The sequence below is a fragment of the Silurus meridionalis genome, chromosome 3 (genome assembly GCF_014805685.1).
Source record: "Silurus meridionalis isolate SWU-2019-XX chromosome 3, ASM1480568v1, whole genome shotgun sequence".
Lineage (NCBI taxonomy): Eukaryota > Metazoa > Chordata > Actinopteri > Siluriformes > Siluridae > Silurus > Silurus meridionalis.
This window is the reverse complement of record NC_060886.1, coordinates 7088914-7113513: the sequence shown is the minus strand read 5'-3', so window position 1 is coordinate 7113513 and position 24600 is coordinate 7088914. Positions and strand designations below refer to the sequence as shown.

The 24600-nt window shown below is 40.9% G+C and overlaps 1 protein-coding gene across 4 annotated transcripts in view; it reads right to left on the bottom strand.

Moving 5' to 3' along the window:
• The window catches only part of nckap1 (NCK-associated protein 1), a 67148-nt gene that overhangs the window by 27978 nt on the left and 14570 nt on the right, over nucleotides 1-24600 (bottom strand). For 2 of the 4 annotated variants that reach the window (XM_046843795.1, XM_046843814.1), the window contains 14 exons: nucleotides 21578-21688; nucleotides 10426-10518; nucleotides 10242-10298; nucleotides 9849-9991; nucleotides 8641-8731; nucleotides 8105-8242; nucleotides 4176-4224; nucleotides 3796-3952; nucleotides 3607-3663; nucleotides 3204-3300; nucleotides 2990-3096; nucleotides 1990-2122; nucleotides 1338-1419; nucleotides 916-974 (listed from right to left, as the gene is read on the bottom strand). In XM_046843795.1, the coding sequence (XP_046699751.1) occupies nucleotides 916-974; nucleotides 1338-1419; nucleotides 1990-2122; nucleotides 2990-3096; nucleotides 3204-3300; nucleotides 3607-3663; nucleotides 3796-3952; nucleotides 4176-4224; nucleotides 8105-8242; nucleotides 8641-8731; nucleotides 9849-9991; nucleotides 10242-10298; nucleotides 10426-10518; nucleotides 21578-21688 (1374 nt within the window). The remainder of the gene's footprint in view (nucleotides 1-915; nucleotides 975-1337; nucleotides 1420-1989; nucleotides 2123-2989; nucleotides 3097-3203; nucleotides 3301-3606; nucleotides 3664-3795; nucleotides 3953-4175; nucleotides 4225-8104; nucleotides 8243-8640; nucleotides 8732-9848; nucleotides 9992-10241; nucleotides 10299-10425; nucleotides 10519-21577; nucleotides 21689-24600) is intronic. The other 2 variants (XM_046843803.1, XM_046843825.1) reach the window with 1 other exon arrangement.

The following is a 24600-nucleotide window of genomic DNA, read 5'->3' as shown; positions in this document are numbered from 1 at the left end:
ATGAAAACGCTAAAGAAACAACAGCGCTATGGATTCAAGATTTTTTTCACAAACCTGGTTATATGCAAGATACAACTTAAAACTTGAAAATTAATTATTTAAATGTATAACACACACACACAGATCTGTATTACCCAAATGGGGTCTAATAAATATAAAATATTCAATAATTTTCCCCCCATTTATTAAAATGTTGATCACAAATATTACTATTAAAGAACAGCATTAATTAAAAAATGACAAGCGATTTTATATTTTGCATTTCTTGCCCCAAACCGTACCGAAAATGTACCGAACCGTAAATTCGGTTCCGTACACCCCAAATGTGTGCGTGTGTGTGTACATATATATATTTTACAGCACAGTGTATAATCAGATTTTCAGACATTCCATATTCATCTGAGCTTGATTAATTATGCCTGTTAGGGGCAGGAGATGCTTGATTCTTGAATAATTGTCCAATAGGAGACAGAGGAAGTGGCAGTTAAATGAGTTCATTTTACAGATCCAACACACTGCACTAGAGCTCAATTAATTCTGCCTGATTATCAGAGAAACAGGATATAACAATGCCGCCCTTTCAGTGTCTGGTATCGACTAATTCTGTCTGACACAAGAGTCAGAGGGACAAAATCTAGAGTGCTGGGACGCTTAGAAGGCTAAGATTTGATTAGTCATATCTGATAGGAGGAAGAGACATGATATACACCACAAGTGGTTAGTTTCAGGATTTAGGAGTATGCAATAATTTGTGCTTTCCATGCCACATGGGTGTACTGCACATGATTGATTAGTTCTGCCTGATGAGTCTCTCTCTCTCTCTCTCTGTGAGACTATTACTATACCAGTAGTTACTTTAGTAGCTAAATCAGGTCTGGAGCTGAAAAGGGGTCAGGTTACGATCATTCTCCTTACCTGAAGTCGGAACCAGTCCAGCCTCATGCCTCGGAAATCAAACACCTCTCCATCCTCCACTGCGAAACAGTGCGAGACAAAAGAGCTTTCTTTTAGTGGAGTTTCGATGAACAAAGAGTCAATAGGAGACCATTCATTCTTTCTCAGGCCATGTTACATTAGTCCAGATAAATCTAACTGTATTTTTTGTATTCAAAAAATGGTAGACAAATGGGGGAAAAAAAAAGGAATGAAAGGAAAAAAAAAAAAAGGTGTGGATGTAGCCTCATTTCTAAATTTGTGACGTTTACAGCTTCAAGCTTCATTTGTAATTCATTTGATCTTTTTTTCACTTAATGCACATTATCCACTGCAGCAATTTAAGCAGTTTCAGTGTGACCAATCGGCTTCTGGCAAAAAACTAAACAAAAAAAAACAATCACCTTGTTTAACACTGAGCGAAGTCATCGTGTTCACGAACGAAGACATGATGATGGACTCGTCCTCTGGACACACGGAGAGGTTCTACAAAGGTCGGATATGAAAAAATAAACAAACAAAAGTGATAAAAAACGAGACACTAAATTGTGTTACTGTAAATAGATGTGTTGAGGATGAGTTCCCCTTTTTGAGGTTTTCCTTACCACGGTCACCACTGGCTCACTCATTACGGATAAACTCATAGGCACTGACATATAAATTCATATTTTATAATCTATTCATCTCTGTAAAGCTACTACGGGACAATGTCCATTGGTAAAAGCGCCATATTTATTAATTTATTTACTTACATATATTTCCCTCATGTTGTCTACCTTGCTGCCTGACTGAATGACAAACTTTGACTATACAAATAAAACTGAATTGAAAATCAAAATAAATCTTACGCCAATTAAATGAAATGGGTGGATAATGCTTATAGTTTGTCTCCATCTAGTGGCCATGTGTAAAAGTTTAGTGAATTATACTGCCATGAATGTAGAAATACCCCAAACACAACATACCATTTCTAGTTCAGCACCACTGTCAAACCATGCTGCCTGACAGGGACACATGAAGCCTCTGATGATGATTTATTTCATTGAACTGCCTCACCTGAACAAGCTCGTTGAGGACGACTGCGTCGAAGCCGGACAGATACTGCACGTAGTACCTCTGCATGACGGGGCCGTACTTCCTCACATGGGCTCTGAGCTCCTCCATGTAGAAGATCAGCTCAGCAATGTGCCTAAGAGAAAATCACAAGGTTAGAAACGTGAGATCGATAGACAGACAGACAGACAAATATGTAGATATAGATAGATAGATAGATAGATAGATAGATAGATAGATAGATAGATAGATAGATAGATAGATAGACAGAAATAGATAGACAGACAGACAGACAAATAGATAGACAGATAGACGGACGGACGGACAGACAGATAGACAGACAGATAGACAGATGTCTTCTTTAGTCAATGCATAGCTTATAAGCATACATAGCAAGATGTGTGTAAGCACAATATATGTAGAAAGTTACGGTGTGTGTGTGTGTGTCAGTGAGTGTCAGTTTGGTAATACTGGGGCTTGAACCCCCGACCTTCCGATCAATAACTCAGTGCCTTGAAACTATTAAATAAAATTCATGGATTGGATACGAGAGGAATATTCATAGCATTTGCGATGGAAGTAATTCTAGTGTTGAAAATGAATCATCAAAACAATGGGGTTGTGCAAGTTATATTTTTAGATGTGTAACTTGTCTGTATCGATTAAGTGCTTCAGGTAACACATTGTGTTTAAGGGCACTAGTGCAGATATCAGCTGAGAGTCCTGGCTTAAGTATCTGTATAATCAGCGTGACAAAAAGTGGTACTGGCGCCCTCTACAGCTACGTTAACTTCGGAAAAGGAGCAAACTCCAGACATCAGACCATGTCTTGGCTGATGAAAAATAATCTCAAAAAAATTTAATAGTATAATAATAGTACTATAATTAAAGCACAAAAAAAAAATAGCATCCAGAAGAACCAAGATAAACAACCAAAGCACATTTAGAGTGTGAGAGTGTGTGTGTGTGAGTGTGTGTGTGTGAGGGAGTTTGGTGTCTTTACTTGTCAATGAAGTCATCTGTGCTTTTCTTTTGGATGTTGTCAGCGTGTCTGAGCAGCCAGATGATCTCATCACGGGCAAACGAGAGAGCCATGAAGACAAAGAGAGCCTGGAGGAGGAAATCAAAATCAAACACTCGAAGAAGATTCTGTACATGTCACTGTTTGGGCTTGTACAGACTCAATGGAAAGAGCAGATGGTATCAGACGTCAGTACCTTTGGCCCAAGTAGGCCTGGCTGGTCTGCGAGCACAGTGGCTAACTCCTTTAGCGCAGAACGCAGAAATTTACGCCTCTCCCTGTGCATGGAGCCCCTACACAGAACAGAGATGTTCAGAATGAGATCTCAAACAGTGTGTGTGTGGTTCTGACAGAGAATGATGGTGCTTGAAGAAACCTGACATTTATTTTTATGGAGTTTGATAAAGAATACTGATGGGTCTGATGGAGAATGCTGGTATTTGTTGGGGTCAGATTGGAAACACTGGTGTTTGACAGGGTCTGATCATGTGTGTGAGGGAGGAAGTCTGTGTTTAATGGAGAATGCTGGTATTTATTGAAGCCTGAAAGGTGTTTGTTAGTGTTTGAGATGTTTAGAAAGTGAATTTAAATGCACATACGCGTGTGACAGCGCTGATTCTTTGCATTCACGGATGTCGTTGACGCGCTTGTTGTAGCTGCCAGAACAGAAAAAAACAAATAGAACCAACGCAAATCAATCCGTTGATGATTTGATATTATTTTAAGGTGCTAAATATGGCATTACACATATGTTCAGAGGAAAATGCTGTGTAAGAAATACCACTAACCCACGCAGATTGACGAACAAATCCTCTGCGGCTTTGTGAATGTGGAAGACCTCGTCTCTAAAGAGGCAGAGGCAGGAGCTGCTCTGTAGGGCCAGTTTCCACAAACTGAGGGCAGTGGGGTCGCTGTTCAGAGCCGCATGGCACAGGATAAAGCCAACTACGGACATACAAAATTACAGATATACGTTTAGGAAAAGTCACAAGACCTATTCCACAAGTATAGAATTTCATTAGGAAGGGAATATGTGCAGGGAGAGGGCAGAGAAAGATAACTGAAAGTGCTTGTATAGACTTGTGCATGACTTGCAGAGTATGTAAAAGTATGCAGTCTGACTGGAATCACAGCATCCTCAAAATGTTTCTGATAAACATCTACTTACACACTATCCACTTCTCCATAGTGTCCAAAGACAGGTATTCACATGGCATCTGGAAGACAGGAAACAGCACTGGATGTTACTTTTGCAGTTCATACATACATACCCACCCCGATCGGGCGTAACTTTATAACCACCTATAAGGTATAACATTATGTCCACATGCTTAATATTACGTTGGTTCTCCACACGGACCAGCCTTCACTCCCCACGTGCATCAATGACCATTTGGCTGCTCATGACCCTGTCGCCGGTTCACCACTGCTCCTTCCTTGGAGCATTTTTAATAGATACTGATCACTGCAGACCAGGAAAAGCCTACAAGAGCTGCAGTTTTGGAGATGCTCTGATCACAATTTGTCAAACTCGCTCAAGTCCTTATGTTTGCCCATTGTTCCTGCTTCTAACACGTCAACTTTGAGGACAAAATGTTCACTTGCTGCCTAATAAATGCCACTCGCTAACAGGCGCCATGATGAAGAGATCAGTGTTATCAGTGAAGAGAGTGGAGGTTCGGGTTGGTACTTTAAATGTTGGTACTGTGACTAGAGAAAAAACTCGAGTGAGTTAGTTAAAGTGGTAGAAGGTGTAACAGGGAATGAAAGATTGGTGATTGGGGCAGACTTTATTGGGCATGTAGGTAAAGGGAACAGAGGTGATGAGGAGGTGATGGGTAGGTATGGTCTTAAGGAGAGGAATGTGGAAGGGCAGATGGTGGTAGATTTTGCTAAAAGGATGGAAATGGCAGTGGTGAATACTTATTTTAAGAAGAAGGAGGATCATAGGGTGACGTATAAGAGTGGAGGAAGGTGCACACAGGTGGACTATGTTCTATGTAAAAGATGCAACCTGAAGGAGATTGGAGACTAAGGTGTTGGCAGGGGACAGTGTAGCTAGACAGCATCGGATGGCGGTAGGATGGTGGCGACTGAAAAAGGAAGACTGTAGTGTGAGATTCAGGGAAGAGGTCAGACAGGGGCTTAGTGGTGGTGAAGAGGTGCTGGATGATTGGGTAACTACTGCAGAAGTGATAAGTGAGGCAGCTAGAAAGGAACTTGGTGTGACATCTGGAAATAGAAAGGAAAACAAATAGAGGTGGTGGTGGAATGAGGAAGTGCAGGAGAGCATAAGGAGAAAGAGGTTGGTGAAAGAGAATTGGGATCGGCAGAGTGATGTCGTAGGCAGAAGTACAAGAAGATGCAGAAGCAGGTGTTAGAGGGATGTAGCGAAAACCAAGGAAAAGGCATATAGGGATCTGTATGAGAAGCTGAGTAAAGAAGGAGAAAAGGATTTGTACCGATTGGCCAGGCAGAGGGACCGAGAAGGTGAAGGTGACTGGGAAGGATGTGCTACAAGTTCGAGAAATAAAGGATGGAGATGGAAATGTGTTGACTAGTGAGGAGACTATGTTGAGAAGATGGAGGGAGTATTTTGAGCAGCTGATGAATGAGGAAAATTAGAGAGAAAAAAGGTTGGATAGTGTAGAGATGGTGAAGCAGGAAGTGGACAGGATTAGTAAGGAGGAAGTGAGAGGAGCGATTAAGAGGATGAAGAGTGGAAAGTCGGTTGGACCAGATGACATACCAGTAGAAGCGTGGAGATGTTTAGGAGAGATGCAGTAGAGTTTTTAACAAGATTGTTCAACAAGATTTTGGAAGGTGAGAGGATGCCTGAGGAATGAAGAAGGAGTTTGCTTGTACCGATCTTTAAGAATAAGGGAGATGTGCAGACCTGCAGTAACTACAGGGAAATAAAGTTGATCAGTTACACCATGAAGTTATAGGAAAGAGTAGTGGAAGCCAGGCTGCGAGAAGAGGTGACCATTTGTGAGCAACAGTTACACATTATTTGCTTTAAGAATGATGTGAAAAGGACAGAAGGAATTGCATTGTGTGTTTGTGGATTTAGAGAAAGCGTACGATAGGGTGCCGAGAGAGGAGTTGTGGTTTTGTATGAACAGGTCAGGTGTATTAAAGAAGTATGTGAGGGTGGTGCAGGACATGTATGAGGACAGAGTGACAGCTGTGAAGTGCGCAGTAGGAACGACAGACTGGTTCAAGGTGGAGGTTGAATTGCATCAAGGATCGGCTCTGAGCCCTTTTCTGTTTGCAGTGGTGATTGACAGGTTGATGGACGAGGTCAGACATGAGTTTTCCTGGACTATGATGTTTGCGGATGATATTGTGATTTGTGGTGAGAGTAGGGAGCAGGTTGAAAAGAGCCTGGAGAGGTGGAGGTATGTGCTGGAGAGAAGGGGAATGAAAGTCAGTAGGAGTAAGACAGAGTACATGTGTGTGAATGAGAGGGAGGGCAGTGGAGTGATGCGGTTGCAGGGAGAAGAGGTGGTGAAGGTTAAGGAGTTCAGGTACTTGGGGTCAACAGTGCAAAGTAATGGAGAGTGTGTTAGAGAAGTGAAGAAAAGAGTGCAGGCGGGGTGGAGAAGAGTGACTGCAGGAGTGATTTGTGATAGAGTGTCTGCAAGAGTAAAAGGGAAAGTTGATAGGACTGTGGTGAGACCTGCGATGTTGTTTGGTTTAGAGACAGTGGCATTGAGTAAAAGACAGGAGGTGGAGCTGGAGGCAGCAGAGCTGAAGATGTTGAGGTTTTCGTTGGGCGTGACGACGATGGACAGGATTAGAAATGAGTTTATTAGAGGGACAGCGCATGTAGGACGTTTTGGTGACAAGGTGAGGTAGGCGAGATTGAGATGGTTTGGACATGTGCAGAGGAGGGACATGGGGTATATCAGTAGGAGAATGCTGAGGATGGAGTCGCCAGAAAGGAGAAAAAGAGGAAGACCAAGGAGGAGGTTTGTGGATGTGGTGAGGGAAGACATGAAAGATCCGCTGTGGCGACCCCTAATGGGAGAAGATTCGTACAGTGTGAAGTGATTTTTGCATTGTGATTTTAGTGTTGTTTTTTTGTGAAATTTCTTAGTGTAATTAATAAAAATGCAAAAGTATTGCTCCAGCTGGTGGACATTCAGGTAAGTTTAATAATTATCTACATCTCTGCAATATAGATTAAGCATTGACTGAATTTATCTTAAATTCTTTTTATAAATTTATCGCTTGGTATACCTGTCTCGGGGTTCCTGAGAACGAAGCATAGAGTCTCACTCTTCTCGACACTTTTCCAGTCCCTATCTATTTCGTAAGTCAGGGGCTACCTGTATATATAAAGTCCAGGAGATCTTTTTTGGGAAATCCATTAGACCGTATAAAAGGCAGTGGGCCTGGATCATTCACTGCCTCCTGATCTATTACATATACTCTATAAAACCCAAAGCAAGACTACTAGGTCCTGTAGCAGTACCCGAAGGTGGAGCAAAACATTCTAAGAAGTGTCTCAAATCTAAATGTCAACTTTCAATCTATTTCAACTGTTACATAAGTAATGATCATAGCGAAACACTGTAGTACAGTATTATCATAGTTAATCAGGACAGACGAGCACAAATTTGGCTATTGTTAAGTGTGTGAATGTCGATAAGTTGCGGTAATATGAGTTTAATTAATTAATTTATAAATAAGTCTCAGACTCGGAGGTGGTCATTCAAAACTTGAACACAATATGTGGCTAACATCTCCCATTAGGGGTCGCCACAGCGGATCATCCTTATTCGTGATCCGCATGTTCGATTTGGCACGTTTTTACGCTAGATGCCCTTCCTAACGCAACCCTCCCCATTTATTCGGGTTTGAGACGGGCACTAAGAGTGCACTGGCTTGTGCAACCCTAATGGCTGGGTTTGGTTCCCTGACCGAACCCGGGCCGCGGCGGTGAGAGCGCCGCATCCTAACCACTGGACCACCAGGGAACCCTATGTGGCTAACATACTACCGTATACAAAATACCGTTTGTATACATGCGGCCATAATGCCCTGTCGGAACTATTATGGTTTGTATTTCCTAAACAATGATCGCATTACCGTATCAGACTGCGCTGGGTTTAGCATGGTGCTGGGGGCGCTGATGAGGCTCAGGAGCTGAGCGTTCCTCCACTGGTCGGCTGAGAGATTGCGGCGCGGGTAAACCATTTGCAAGGAGATCAAAGCGTCTGAAAGGGACTGTAGGGAAAATATAGTTAGAAACCAAATACAAAATGTATATTTCAGATGGATTCAGGTTAATATACAGAGAACAGCACATATTGCATGTTTATTCAGCGTTCAATTTACATTTACAGCATTTGGCAGACGCCCTTTTTCCAGTACACTCTTATCTCAGTTATAAAGCTGAGCATTTGAGGGTTAAGGGCTTGGCAGTGGCAGCATGGTGGTGTTTGGGATTGAAACCCATGACCTTCCGACCAGAAGTACAAAATTGTTATCCACTGTGCTACCACTTCCCTTAAATGACACCATTATGTGATTTATGATGGCAAATGTAATTTTCCTAAATGTATTTAATTTGACTAAGGCATATGTGCACAAAATTAAATGAATCTCCACGTGTGAAATTCCACCTTTCCATGAGGAACAAACTCCTCCATCATCTTCTTCAGAGGATTCTCGTAGTCTACAATCATCTGTCCAAGCCGAGGATATTCTCGATCACTGTGGGTGTGGGAAAGAACATCATCCAAATGCAAACCAGTCTCAGAACCAATCATTTTCTATATCTGTATACATCTATAATATATATCTATAATTGTATTCGACCGAGTGAAATAAGTATTTGATCCTGTACAAACCAGCAAGAATTCTGTCCCCCACACCCCCAAGTTAGTCCTGTCCCTTTAAGAAAGAACTCCTAATATCAACTCATTATGTGTATAAAAGACTCCAGTCACAGAATCACCCTCATCCATTCAAACCTCTCCACCACCATGGAAAAACCAAAAGTTCTCAGGGACTGACAAGACTATCAGCAAGAACCCTGGTTAATAAACTAATAAACACCTTAATGATTCTGAGAATTAAAAAATTTAAAACCCCAAGAAACACCAGCATTCTCCATCAAACCCCATGAAACACCAACATTCTAAATTAAACACCAGCATTCTCCATCAAACACCAGCATTCTCCATCAAACACCCGCATTCTCCATCAAACCCTATGAAACACCAACATTCTAAATTAAACCCCAGCATTCTCCATCATACACCATCAAAATCAAATCAAAATTGGCATCAACTCGTCTCGTCGTGTTTGGAGGCAGAGAAATGCAGGATATGACTCCAACACCACCATCAACACTGTCAAATATGGAGGAGGAAACATTCTACTTTGGGGTTGTTTCTCTGCTAAGGGTACAGGAAGACTTCACCACATGAACAGGGTCATGCACTGTAGAATTTTGGGTGAGAACCTCTTGGCCTCAGCTAGAACACTGAAGATGGGTCATGGTTGGGTCTTTCACCATAACAATGACTAGAAACATACGACCAAGGCAACAATCTGATGATCTTGTAGCTCATTCCAGCCTTGTGCAGGTCTACAATCTTGTCCCTGACGTCCTTTGACAGCTCTTTGGTTTTTTCCGTTGTGGTGTGATGTTTGAATGGAAGAGGTTGATTCTGTGATTGGAGTCTTTTATACACATAATGAGTTATGTGTATAATGTCTATGTTTAAGGGGGTAAATTTACTAATTCAGCAGAGGATCAAATAATTATTTCCCCCGCTGTATCTATAAATATAGAAATCATCAATACATCATGTTTTAGCCGTACCTCGCTCCATGGGTCATCTCATGTGCGTAGTTGTAGAGGCCGATGATTGCTTTGCGCTCTTCGATCCGAGACAGTAGTGCCATCAGCGTAGTGTAGGTCACAACAAGGTCGAGGTAGTTCCTCGTGAGGTCGAAATTTACAGTCTGGGGGAGGGGGGGGTGAAAAAACAATAATCATAATCAATCAGATAATTTAAGAAATTTGCACTTTCTAGTTTGCCGTAAATCATCGTATCGAAAAGAAAAATACGAGGTAACGACTTGTTTTTATCAGCTAAAATGCAGCTAACAATTGTCACACGTGGGAAATCATCACCACTGTTCGACTCATGCACCACAAAAATATGGATCACATGACCTGGGGTGGGTATAATAGTTTCTTCCTCCAACTTACAATATCAAAGAAAACTTGGCAAGCATCGATAGTGTTCAGCAGTTCACACACGTGGTCCTGCAGATGGGGGGAAGAAAAAAAAAAGTGTAAATGTACAGTGTGTTGGCAGAGTATGGAGAGATAAGTCACTACAAGCCCCGAAAGAAAGGCGGAACAATTCAAAGCTAGCTTTGAGTCATCTTACCTTGAATTCCATAACATCCACAAATGTGAAGTAATATAAAGCGAGATTCTTTAGTATTTCTGACTTTTCTTTTTGTAGCTGTGCGAGCTGTTGCTGTAATAATAAACACAAAAAAATTAGTTGGAGGAAAAAAAAAAAAAAAAAAGAATTGTAATTGATCAAGAAATAGTCATAATTCAGTTCGACTCTTCAGCAGGGTTCTTAGTGTATGCATGAATAAAAAAATAAAAAATTTCAGGATTTAGATATTAAAAATATATAATAGATATAAAAAAAAATAAGTTATAAATATACACTGTATGGACAAACGCTTGCAGACACCTGACCATAATATTCGTATGTACTTTTTGAACACACCGTTCCACATTGTCCCCATGTTCTGTACTAAAAACCTCCACTCTTCTGGGAAGATGTTCCACTAAATTTTAAAGTGGAGATTTGTGCTCATTCCGCCACAAGCCTGTTAGTAACGTCAGGTGTGCAGTCAGCGCTCCAATTCATCCCAAAGGTGTTCATTAGGGTTGAGGGTCAGAACTCTATAGAAGATCGTCCAATCCAAACCATGTCAAGCGTATCTTCATGGATCTGGCTTTGTTCACAGGTGCATTGACATGCTGGAACAGGTTTGGGTGAATGGAAAATGCAATGCAATTAAATGCAGTCGTGTGCCTCCAAATGTTTGGTAACACTTCAGGAACGAACCAGATTTGGCTGGAAAATTCGGATGTCCCAATACTTTTGTCCATATTGTGTGCATATATATTATATATTTTTTTATTATATTAATTAGTTTTATCATCAAGACAATCTTTTGATTCACAGTTCATAATATAACCTCAATACAGCATCTGAGCACCAGACTGTTTTTTTTAATCTTATATTGAAATCCAGGATTATGGGATTTCTTTCCTTGAGAAGGATCCATGCTTCTAAAGATGCATCCCTGAAGCCCAAATTTTCCCAGAATATCTCTGCACTGACACTTCTTTTTTTTCTTCTCTCGCCCAGATGACTATAATTCCCTTTTGAGTCTGGTTCCTTTGACGGTTTCTCTCTCATACCATCTCAAGGAGTTTTTTTAGTCACTCATTAGGGATAAACTCATAGGGACACATTAATGACGTTACAACTTAGAGTACAATCAACTTCATTCTGAAAAGACGCTTTGGTACGTCGTCTAATGTCGGCAGCACTGGACAAATTTAATTCCGAAATTGTATAAAATATAGAGATATTCAGCATGTTTGTCATGAACACTCCCAAAATACACTCTGCCTCCTTTTCATGTGGAAGAAGAAAAGCTTTTGGACTCCTTATTGCTGCAATGAGTCTGAATGCTTAATTGCGTACTTCCTTCATTGTGATAAAGATATCCCATAATACACTTGTTTAATAATAATAATAACTTGTTGCACCAAATGAGGAATTACAATTGCTCAAATTTATTTTTATTTAATATAATAAATAGGAATGCAATAATACATTCAGGTCTGATTTAATATACTGCGTTTACAATAAGACATTGCTAGAATATTCTGAAAGAAATTTGCATAAAGAAAAATGATGATTGAAAAGACAAGCGAATTAATGATCATTTTAACAGCTAGAATCTGAAGATTTATGTTAACAAAATGCACTATACTTTTCACCATGTCTTTACAATAATATACATTATATATTTATTCATTCTTAAAATACTTTAGTGAATAAACAAATTCTTAAGCAGTAAATAAATCGTACAATTATTTGAGCTCCAAAGGTGATTAAAATACCTGTTTTCCAGGGCGTGTATTAGGTAATACCCCCGGGTGGTACCCCAGGGTTACGTTCTAAGACCCCCAAGAGTTCTAAAAATCAGAATTTTGGATGCACCCACGCAGCCCCTGCGGTACCTTAACTTAGAATTCATCTAGACATTGTCACTTTTATACAATAATGTGGTTTTAATTTTTTTTTTTATATGAAATTTGTTGGTGAAAACGGTTTAAAACGTTAACGTTCCTGGACAATCGGTCCCGCTGCCGATTCCTGCCAATTTTAAGATAATCCACTAACTTGTTGTTAGTTAGGTTCCAAATGAGCACCGTGAATTTTCCGAGCAGCGAGTTCCAAAACCGGGAATTATCGAGGGTTGTCTGTATAACCAAAATGTAACCATATAGCAATCTCCCTATGTAATTCTGAGCTAATAGGCTCTTCACAGGTGCAGATGTGAGCAGATTGGGACATCAAACAGTGCAACCGCATCAGATGCATAATGAACAAAATGCTGAAATTGTGCACATGGACATGGTAATAATACTGTGAACTGTGAATTCAAATAGATGGTCATTTATTACTTCTAAAGGTAAATGCTTGAATCAGATTTGATTAAGATTTATTTAAATGAAATCAGTTTTCATTTAATGCTCCTAGAAGATATCTTCTCATCTTTTAATACAAGTTTCTTTCTAAGTACAGAGTGTCTGAAAATGAGGACCACTGAGTGAAAACTACATGTACAGTATCTCACAACAGTGAGTGCACCCCTCACATATCAGCAACCGTTTTAGTATCTTCTTAAGGGACAATCCTATAGAAATTAATCTTAAGAGTAGTCAATGTGCAGCTTCTATAGCAGTATAAATTCAGTCTCCTATCTTACTCATTACAGTCACAATATTCGGAAACAAAAGTGAGTACACCCTAAGTGATAACAGCATTTTGTCATGTAACCCTGCAAAGCCACGTGTCCTATTCATGTTCATGTTCATGTTTTTGGACCATACAAATTTGTGTATCTTGTATTAGACCAGATACAATTTGGTGTTTTAAATACAATTCTCTCATACTGATGACTGGATGTTTTTAACATGGCACCTGATGGCAAAGACTCTCTGAGGATTTAAGAATTATAATTGTTGCTCTCCACAAAGATGCCGAGGGTATAAGAAGATCAGTAACATCCTGAAACTGAGTTACTGTACAGTGGTCAGGGTCATACAGAGGTTTTCCAGAGGGTTCCACTCGGAACAGACCTCACAAGGGTCCATCAAAGAAGTTGAGTCCTCGTGCTCTGTGTCAGGTGCAGAAGCTGCTTCAAAAAACAGACACGAGTGCTCTAGTATTGCTTTAGAGGTTGCAGAAGTGGAATTTCAACTTGTCAGTGCTCAGACAGTACAGCGAACACTGCAACAAGTCGGTCTGCATGGTCATCGTCAAAAAAGGAAACCTCTTCTAAAGCTGGCTCAAGAAATCCTGCAAACAGTTTGCTGAAGACAACCTTTCCAAGAGACTAAGATAAACTTGTTTGACTCAGATGGTGCCCAGCATGTGTGGTGACTCCCTGGTAAAAAAGTACCAAGAAAGTTGTGTCTTGCCTACGGACAAGCATGGTGGTGGTAGCATCAAGGTCTGGGGCTGCATGAGTGCTGCTGGTACTGGGGAGCTGTGGTTCATTGAGGAAAACATGGATTTTAACATGTAATGTGACATTCTGAAGCAGAACAAGACGCCCTCCCTTCAGATCCTAGGCCGAACAACAGCTTTCCAACATGATAACCCTAAACACACCGCCAAGATCACAACAACCTTGCTGAGGAATCTTAAGGTGATGGAGAAGCCAAGAATGTCTTCAGACCTGAACCCTATTGAGAACCTGTGGGGCATCATCAAGCGGAAGGTAGAGAAGAGCCATGTGTAACATCCAGCAGCTCAGTGATGTCGTTATGGAAAAGTTGAAGAGGACCCCAGCAACAATCTGTGCAGCTCTGGTGAATTCCATCCCCAAGAGGATAAAGGCAGTGCTACAGTAGATAACGATGCTGCTAACACAAAATACTGACACTTTGGACACAGTTTTGACATGTTCACTTAGGGTGTACTCACTTTTGTTAGCAGTTATTTAGACAATAATGGCTGTATGTTGAATTATTTTTCTGAGGACAGTAAATCTGTACTGCTGTACAATTTTGACTATTAAATATATCCAATTTTCTAGTTTTATCCCCTGAAAACATAATACAATGGTTGCTAAAATGTGAGGGGTGCACTTACTTATGTGAGATACTGTACTTCATTTTGTATCTTGACACGTTTTCTGGGATTCTGCACAACATATTTCAATCCCGTATTTGCTCAGCACATACAATTTTTTTTAGAGACCCTGAAGAAAGAAAGGTCATATGTAGTGCAACTGTTCGATGTGTAAAATATTTGTGAAGCACTGAAACTTGTGTAATGGTCTCAAAAGCCGAAGTGTGTGAATGACTGAACCCTGCATCGAGTCTGAACACGCTTTAAGCCTTCATAGCTTATTACTAGCAATTACCATGGACTTCACAGCAAGTGTGCATTGCAAAAGGACCACAACAAAATAAAACGCCCAAAAGTCTAGAACATAGTGATGTCATGTTGTATTTAAGTTATACCACAGCGTTCTTGCATCCAAACTAAAAAAATAAATAAACCATTTTTTGACCAAAGAATTGGAGTTCTGATTGACAGGTTGTATTAATGAGCTTATTTTAACGAGTTCTGGATTCCATTGTAACAACTCGTTTGTTGGGCAACTGTATTATCAAACAGAAATAAAACGCTCTTATTTAATAAAAAATAATATAGTCACTGATATGGTAAAGGTGACATTCACCGTTATTTCCAGACTATTAAACACACCCATATATAAGCCGCACCCACTGAATTTGACAAAGACTTTTAATTTTGAACATAAATACGCCGCACCTGTCTATAAGGTGTCTACACTGAAACGAATGAACTTTACACAGACTTTAACGAAAGACAGTGTCTGTTACACGGATTGTATCTAAACAGTAGCCTACCAAGAAAGTCATTGTTCACTGTCTTCCTCCTTCCTTTCACAACTATTTCTTTCGGGAGTTTATCTTTTGGTATCTCCGTGTGTTTAAAAATCACCATCGGTGAAGCTTTTCTCCCGATGCCGTGCAGCTCAGAACACAGGTGAAGTGCGTTTTTTAATGCCTGGTTGTTTTCAGTGTGACGAATGATTCACATTTCCTGTAGACAGTCCGAGTGAGCGGCAGGTCAAACGTCAGAGGAACATCATCCATATTTATGATGTGGTGCGGCCCGATTCAGTGGGAGCGCATCTGATTTAATATAAAGAGTTTCATTGGTTCACCTGAACCCGTTCCTCAATTTCATTGATCTGATGTTATGGTGCTCAGTTTTTTGGCTTGAAGTTTGTGAAACCGGGAAAAACCCAGGAAAAATCCATAAATTAGCAGCTTTGTTGTTTAAGCCGCAGGGTTCAAAACTTGGAAAAAAGTAGTGCCTTATAGTCCGGAAAATACGGTATATATCATTAACTAAAGGAGTCTCTAGATTCGGTCTGAAGATTGGGCTGATGAGGGAACGAGTGGCTTTAGGAACTAACGACTTTATATTAAGACAAATATAAACATTTTGAAAATGGGAATATATTAAATCAAGAAATGCAATAATTGGGGCTGATAGCTGTGGTATAAGAGGAATAAAACCCTTCAGGATGATCAGTTACAAGAAAATAAACAACATTGGGATGGCAACTTGCACTTCACCACAAACCCCATTGTTGATAAATTTCCTGCAACAGGACATTCTGCCTGTGTTTTATTCCATACTCATCAGAAAATGTTCCTTCTACTGGCTGGCATAATTATTTCCTGTTTATTCTAAATGCTTCTGATAGGTTTGTGCAATGCAAAGTTGCTCTGCAGTCAGGTTAGTGCAGACTTACAGTAATCTTCAATTCATATACATTTCCATAAGCTTATTTATTTTAACAGCATTAATGTTGTACTCGACATCACAGTGCAAACTGAGTGTTAGGCAATTTTTAAACACTGCATCAAAAACAAAACAAAAAACAAAAATCGCCAAACAACCCTCACCCGCTATAACCACTAAAGCATTCTTCAATGCATAATAAATACTAGTAAACACTTGAATACGAACCAGTGCAATGTTTACCAGTATTTCACCAGCTTTACCCTTCTCAATGTTACTCCTTACAAACACATTAAAGTGGCAAAACAGCATTTTATCCAGCGTGTTAAAAAGCCTTGATATGATCAGGAAAACAGCAAGGATGGCGAAAACGCTACAAAAAATACTTATAATAACGTGTTGATTTGCGAAGTGCAAACAATGCAGAATAAAAAAAGTGTATAAAACAGTCGCGGAAGTGCTGAGTGCAACATTCGAAATGATCATTTAAAGCGAAACGGTAAATTCGAATGCGGTTTATATGTTTCATAGATACAGTGCTTGTTAAAAGTTTGCCAACACCTAGGCCTTTATGGCTTTCAGAAGACATGTGCATGTTTCTTTTGTTTCTATACATCAAACCGGGTCATGTAACAGTAGGAAGATTGACTTTGACCAAACAAATATATAAATGTACAGATGTTTAACTTTATTTTCGATGAAAAATCCCCCCCCTTATTGCATGAATAACAGCTTTACACACTTTAGGCATCCGGACACTTCGTTTCTCCAAACATTCAGATGAATTGCTTGAATTGTTCTTCCAAGTTGGAGATTTCTTTCTAGCATTGAGATCCACTTCATCCCAGAGCAGTTTAATGGGATTCAGGTGCGGTGACTGGGAAGGTCGTTCCATGAAAGATATCACTACATCCAACTGTTTGCTCTCTAAATAACCCTCATGTCTTGTTGCATGGTGAAGTCGGTTCCAAAAAACCGCAGTCCAGATGGAACTGCATGGTGGTGGAGTATGGAACGGGAGCCGTGTTTTCCTTTTAATTTCCAGAATAAGTCTCCCAACATTCCCTGCTAGAAAACAACCCCAAACCATTAAGCTTCCACCTCCATGTTTGACTGTGGGGGTGAAGCAGTCTGATAGTATCTTCTCTACTTCTCTCCATCTTGCATTAGTTCTTCTGTTAAAGACAAAAAAGTCCAATTTGGACTCATCTGACCACAAACCCCCACCCCAAAGAAATACGCAGGTGTCTCAAAAAAAAAAACAAAGAACCAGGTGTTTTCACACTTTTGACAGGCACTGTACATGTTCATAAACATATAATGAATAATTATTTATTATAATCAATTCTACTAACAAAGCCAAAAAAAGGCATAAAATTAACTAATTGTTCATTAAAATAGAACATTGAAATAAATGAAGGCATTAATAATAAATTATAGTGCATTTATAGCTAAATATAAAAAAAAAATCTATTGTGTTCGTCTAAAATAACAGGGAAAAAGCAATCATTTGGATAGTCTAAAAAAATTATAATTATTATTTGGAAAGTTTCCATTGTTATTGTACTTTTGTTTAGTTATTTTTCATTTGAACCAAAAACCCACCATCCTTGTTATTCACCTGTGTGTGTGTGTGTGTGTGTGTGTGTGTGTGTGTGTGTGTGTGTGTGTGTGTCATACACACCCTGAACCTGAACTGTATGCTGGGTATGAGATAATGGACAAAAACTTTATGGCAAGCACAAACCCATGCAGTCACAAGACTAAGGAACCTCAGAACACACGGGACATGAAATCCATGTGCACACAGAGCTGGTGAACTTCTCCAGAGACCCTTTAAAAAAAAAAAATCCTTCTACGCCGAGTCAGTTTTACGATTGTCCATACTCAACAAAAAAAAATACAAAAAGTAAAAGTGCATTCACTGCTTAATAAGGTTCTCCTGATCTCTATTTTTTTAATTATATGAAAGATGGCGTTGGCGTTAATGACGGGTATGGGTGATTGATGAAGACTGTTCGCTCCGTGAATCTTGATCGAGACACCGAATCTGGTCATTCTGCTCATGCTGCAAAAGCCTCGTTTATTTTTAACCCATGTAAACAATTCGAGTTGCTCTGGATGTTGTCATGGCAACAGAAAGACCATGTTCCTAAGATCCTGATGTCGCAGGCTGCTCGGTTCCAAACCAGCAGATTGCAGAGCGGAAATCTTACTGCTGGCTGTATGAAGCTCTCAGAACAGCAGTAGGGACCTTCTAGAGAAGGGGTAGCTAGTAGTAGTTAAGGCTCTGTGCTCCAGGGATGTTATTTCATGACTGACCCTGTTCTCTGACCCCCAGCTTCCTAACATTAGTGTGCTATGTGAAGAAAGAACTTTACTGTAACGTGCATGTGACCTTCATCTTCACATGATTAGATTGACTCTGATCTACATATACATGGGGTGTAACAATACACATATTCCTACTGGAATGTTTCATTACGGGACCGTAAAATTCCCTGTGCATTTTTGGGTCTAACTTCAAGCCCAAGCCGTTTCATTTATGATCCAGAAAATCATCTGTACTTATAAATGAATTGGGAAAAAAAAAAGGTAGAATGTTTACTGATTAATTCAAAAATACTACTGTTGGAATATAAACAGGATTCAGAGGTAGGGGAGTGGGAGAGACGGATTTCTGATTAAAAGGTCATGAGTTCAAATTCCAGCAAGACCACGATTCCACTGTTTGAGCAAAACCATTACCCCTCAACTGCTCAGGTGAAAAAATGAAAAATAATGAGTCTGGATAAGGGTGTCTCCCAAAGCATTAACCTTTTTTTTTTTTTTTTTTTAAGAAACTTAACTCTGGAATCTCTGGAACAATTTCAGAGCTCTGGCACCATTTTGTCACTATAAATATACCCAAGAAAAAAAATTTAAAATCCTACCCCAATTATTCTGAGGTTCCTTCGGTCTCGTTGTAAGACTCGACACGTGTGAGTACAACAGAAAGCTTAAGACTACATAGAAATATGAATGATCTCGAAACAAAGCAAACGGGCTCCAAACTTACCAAAAAGAACAATCCAGAAAATAGCCGTGTTAAGCATGCAAACAAATGCACAAACACACACACAAAAAGAAAGAGACAGATATACATAAATAAACCAACACAATAACAACTCAAAATAAGACAAAATAAATAAAAAACATAGGTATATATATACACACACACATATATATGACATGGCTAAACACTGGTTTGAGAAGCAGTTAAACATCTTGGGACATTAAACGAGAGAGAGAGAGAGAGAGAGAGAGAGAGAGAGAGAGAGAGAGAGAGAGAGAGAGAGAGAGAGAGAGAGAGAGAAGCCACGAGTGCGGCATCTGAAAAATATAACACTCTTTGTAAGTAAAAACAATGACTGGTTATTAGAAAGACAAAATAAAAACACAGAAAAACCAGTGCGAATACACAAAGCATTGAAACACAAAGGAGCCCATAATAATGTACACTAGAATTAGAAGGATGGTTGTGTTACTGGGTAATGAAACTGTTAGTGTAGTATTAATCGTGGCGGTGACTAACACACACTATGACGAGGCGTCGCTTTCTGCTGGAACGTGAGCTGATGGAATTGTGTGGTTGTGTGTTACACCCACATTCCCTTACACACACACACACACACACACACACACACACACACACACAGCAGCACTCACTGATCAGCTACAGCAGGATCCAGCATACAAGTGTATATACGTCTATAATGAAAATCCTTGATGTTACATTACAAAGCATCTCAATTCTTTCTTCACCTAATGATGTTTCGTCATCATGACCCTGTTTCATACAGTCAGTCGGATTATGTTGAAGTTTAGCAGTGTTGTTTTTAGAGCCATAGATGAATTTAGCGCGCTTCGGGCCAAGACGGCTTAATTGGCTAAGTGGGTGGGGCATTTTCCCATTAACTTGCCAATCACAGCATCGAGAGCCAATCACCTATCGCCTATGTGTGGCTTTTTTTTTTTTTTTTTTTAAACACAAAACCACAAGCCTCCTTTTTTTTTTTTTTTTTGGTTGGACCACACTTACTACTACTACTACTACTGCTGCTATGAACCCTCAAGCCAATAAGGAAAATCGAATGTGACGTACGAGGCGGCATCAAAAAGTTTCGATAAAACTAGCGCGCCACAGATGCTGGCGCTTTCGCTGATTGACCTCCGTCAAACCTGGCAGAGGGACTCGCCACTGATGGTCCGGCCCCTGGGGATGAAATCTCGATGCACAATCCAGCGAATGACGGAAAAGGCGAAGAGCATGCACTCGGTGGAGCTGCGGACCTGCCTCGCCCTTGTCGGTCGTTGAAATGATGGGCTCTTCCACTGTGAAGACTTTTGCTCCTTCTCAGAGTCATAACCAGTGACGTTTTTCCGCTCTTGAAGTGTGCGGCGCGTCAGTCAAAACACCTCGAATGTCTCGCTGCAGTGGTGGTAAACTTGCCAGATCGTGTCACACGTCTCCGTGGCAGACTTGCCCAGTTTCACGCAGAATTTTCACGTTTGCTCTTTGTTCTAACCTGCTGTCCATCATAAAATCGCAGACGTGGTAATGTTGGTGCTCCTTGTGACTGTGCATGCAGCCTTATGCTGCCATTTGTTGGCGTGTTACAAAAATCACCTCAAAAACTTTGACGCCACCTCGTATCGTCAACATTCCATTATTTTTTACTACAGGCGATAAAGGGGTCGACTGCCGGGACCAGACTTTCTCAGCACATGAATCTGTTTGGTGAAGGAATAGACCATGCGAGGTCTCCTGGGAAACTACACACTGTGACGATGTACCAACACAAACTAATACGTTTACATAATTACTTACTAAATTGATGATTATGCTGGAATCATGCACGCCTGTTTAATGGCGATGCTTATTTTCTCGTTACAGACTGCAGTCAACGTTAAAAGAGGGCAGAATATGGATTTAGAGCGGAGAGGAAGTACAATCCATCCGATATTTTAAGTGGTTAAGTCTCTGGGTTACTAATCGTATGGCCCAGTATCGCCAACCTGCCACTGTTGGGCCCTTGAGCAAGGCCCTTAACCCGAGCACTGTATCATGGCTGACCCTGCACTCTGACCCCAGCTTTCTAACCAGCTGGTATATGTGAAGAAAGACTTTCACGATGCTGTAATGTAACATGACAAGTAAACGTCTCTTTCCTGTTCTCTTTTTTATATCAGCGGAATGCAGAATGGACACTTGATTGAGAGAAACATCACATCCAAGCAAAGCAGGGGAAGCTCCACCTGCAAAATGGCTGCCAATGCGTGATAATACAATTCTCAAAAGACATTGTCACAACTACATTCTCAGCATCAGCACTCGAAACAGACAAATCAACGTTTTCCCTCCAGTTGGTGCTCGGGGACTTACGTTATTGTTGCGGGTTTCCACAGCTGGGAACTTTCTCACGATGAACTTAACGGCCGACTCTAGGTTTTTGTCGATCAGGTACGAGGGCTTTGCTTTGGGATCGCCGCATGCCTGGAAAAGAAGACAGGAAGAAAGAAGAAAAAAAAAATATTCAAAAAACACTACTGCTTCAAATGGACTTCCGGTGGAAATATGTGACAGTGAGGTCCAGTAAGCAAATGCGCAACAAGTACAACGGTTAGGCACAAGTGAGAGGATGAGAAGGCACAAGTGCAGGCATTTTGGCCACAGCTAAAAATGCGATGTAACACAAAGGGAGGGGGGGAGTGGAGCCGCAGTTTATGACAGCAAAGTTAGAGGCAGAAAGAAAGAGACAGGCAGGCAGAGACCAATTAGAGTCAGAGACACAAAGAAAAGTCAGACAGAGAGGTATCAGAAGGAGCCAGATCTCCAGATAGTCAGGGACGGATTAGAGAGAAGCAAAGACAGGTTACAAAAAGAGTTTTTTTCTTTTTTTTTTTTTTTTTTGAAGAGCGAAAAATAGATTACCGGATGAGTCAGAAAAGGCTATCGAGAAACAGAGGGATCAAGGATCGACAAAGCAATAGTCGGGGACAGGTCACAGCAAGAATCAGGAAGGGGAACAGAGGTAGTCAAATCGGAGGAGGTTGCGTACAGGTTGGAGGGAGTCTTAAATGAAGGGGACTGGGAGCAGGTTGGGAGGGGTCTGGGAGAAACAGAACTGGACACAGGTGGGGAGTGGTCTGAGGCAGGTGTCTGGGAGCATGCTGAAAGGGGTTTGGGCGCATTTCGGAAGCGGTTTGGGAGCAGGTGGAAACTGGTCTGGGGCAGGTGTCTGGGAGCAGGCGGAAAGAGATCTGTGTACATTTGAGAGCAGTCTGGGAGCAGGTGGAAACTGGTCTGGGGCAGGTGTCTGGGAGCAGGTGGAAAGAGATTTGGGTACATTTCGGAAGCAGTCTGGGAGCAGGTGGGAACTGGTCTGGGGTGGGTGTCTGGGAGCAGGTGGAAAGAGATCTGGGTACATTTCGGAAGCAGTCTGGGAACAGGTGGGAACTGGTCTGGGGCAGGTGTCTGGGAGCAGGTGGAAAGAGATCTGGGTACAATTTAGTAGGGGTCTGGAAGGCAGAGGACTGAACCGCAGGTTGGTCTGGGGCAGGGGACTCTGGAAGAACTCAGTCTAGGCACTTGCTGAAAGGGATCTAGGAGAAGGAGTCTAAAAGGGAGGGGACGGAGCACAGGTCAGAAGAGGTCTGGGGCAGGGAACAGGACATTTTTGGAAGGTGGACAAGGGTGCAGGTCGGATGGGGTCTGGAAAGAAGGCGCAGGTCAAATAAGAATGAGTGTCATACCTAGAAAGCAGTTTGGATAAATTAACTGTTTAAAGAGGGTAATGCATGGATAAGAATCCAGAGAGTCAGGGCCACATCTGACACTCAGATACAGACTGGAAGCTCGGAAAATCTCAAGCTTAGATTCTAGTTAGTGTTAGTCCAAATTGGAGAAACTATACAGAATCAGAAGCAGATTAGAAAGCCCAGAGAGAAAAATGACATGTAAAAACCACAAGCCTGGTTGGAGAGTCAGAAGAAAGTCTAGTGAGACATGCAAGGAATGAGACAGTCACAAGGTTGATAAGTGTTAAAAGACAGAAGAAAATTAAAGGGAAGATAAAAAAAAAATGAAAGAACTGACGAGAAAAAGTAAAAAGAGTCTTGGAGAAAAGTGTTCTGAGTTATTACAGCTCCTGAGAGAGACGAGAGAGAGGAAAGACAGAAGGACAGTCTGAAACAGGAGAGAATCGGAGGTGCATTAGAGCGAGAGAAAACAGAATGAGGAGGATGAGGAGGAGGAGTTTTTGGAGGGTGCTGCTCTGTAAGCGATGAAGATCTTACAGAGATGCAGCGCTGCAACAGATCGGTGTGTGCGTGTGTGCACGTTATGGTCGCATGATCAGCACGACTCTGCACATGCACCTGCCGGCGAGACACGTTTGCACAGAAACAGCCCTCACAGAGGAAGACGACGCGGTACCACCCCGAGCCGAGACACCACAGGCTGCGTACGCATGCAGCTACTCACCCTCAGACCGCACCAAGCCACACACTAAACTGAACAAAAAAGAACAAGCGCTAAGACTAATCCCCCCCGTCCATCAATCAGTTCATAATCCAGTCCTCCATCTTAACACTAGCATTGTTTTATCCCCTGAACACATAAAAACCTGCCACGCCATAGCCTTTAGTAAGAAGCTGTGGGCTGTTAGACTGCTGCAGATCCAAAGCCAAAACCATTTAGATGCACTGACAAATATATAAAAGAAGAACATTAAAAAAAAAAAAGCCATGCATTTAAATTTTAGGGGGTGAATGAAAAACATTCGCAAGCATGTGCTGGCATTGGGTTTCCTTCGCATTGACTAATAAGACCTGACTGCATAAAAATAAGTTGATAACTATCTTACACCAAAAGTTTATGGCACCCGTCCATAGGATTCATATTTACTTTTTAAAATGTCTCATTCCACATTCTTCTGGGGGGGGTCTTCCTCTAGATTTTGTGTTCATTCAGCCACAAGGGTTGAACATAGTTCTACAGCAGGGCACTCGAGATCCATGTGAAGCATATTCTGGATGCTACTACATCCAAAAAGACAGCCTATCCAATTGTGTGCCTCCAGATTTGTGGGCCGATTATCATGATGACATCACAAGTCACTGTACTGATATAACAGGTCATCTTAAGGCTTTAACAGCGTCGTAATGACAAATGCCTTAGACGTGAATTCTAACAAATGACATGACAAAATCTTAATAATGTCTCTGTTACATAGACTCACTACTAAGAGTAATATAATAGATAACAGAACTCATCAACTCCCTGTCTGATCGGTCGAGAGGTTAAATAAATAAATAAATAAAAAAGCGTTTATCAGCACATGCCTGGAATGTACACAGCGAAACACAAAAGTAACATATGGATGAAAGATGAGTAAAAATGATATG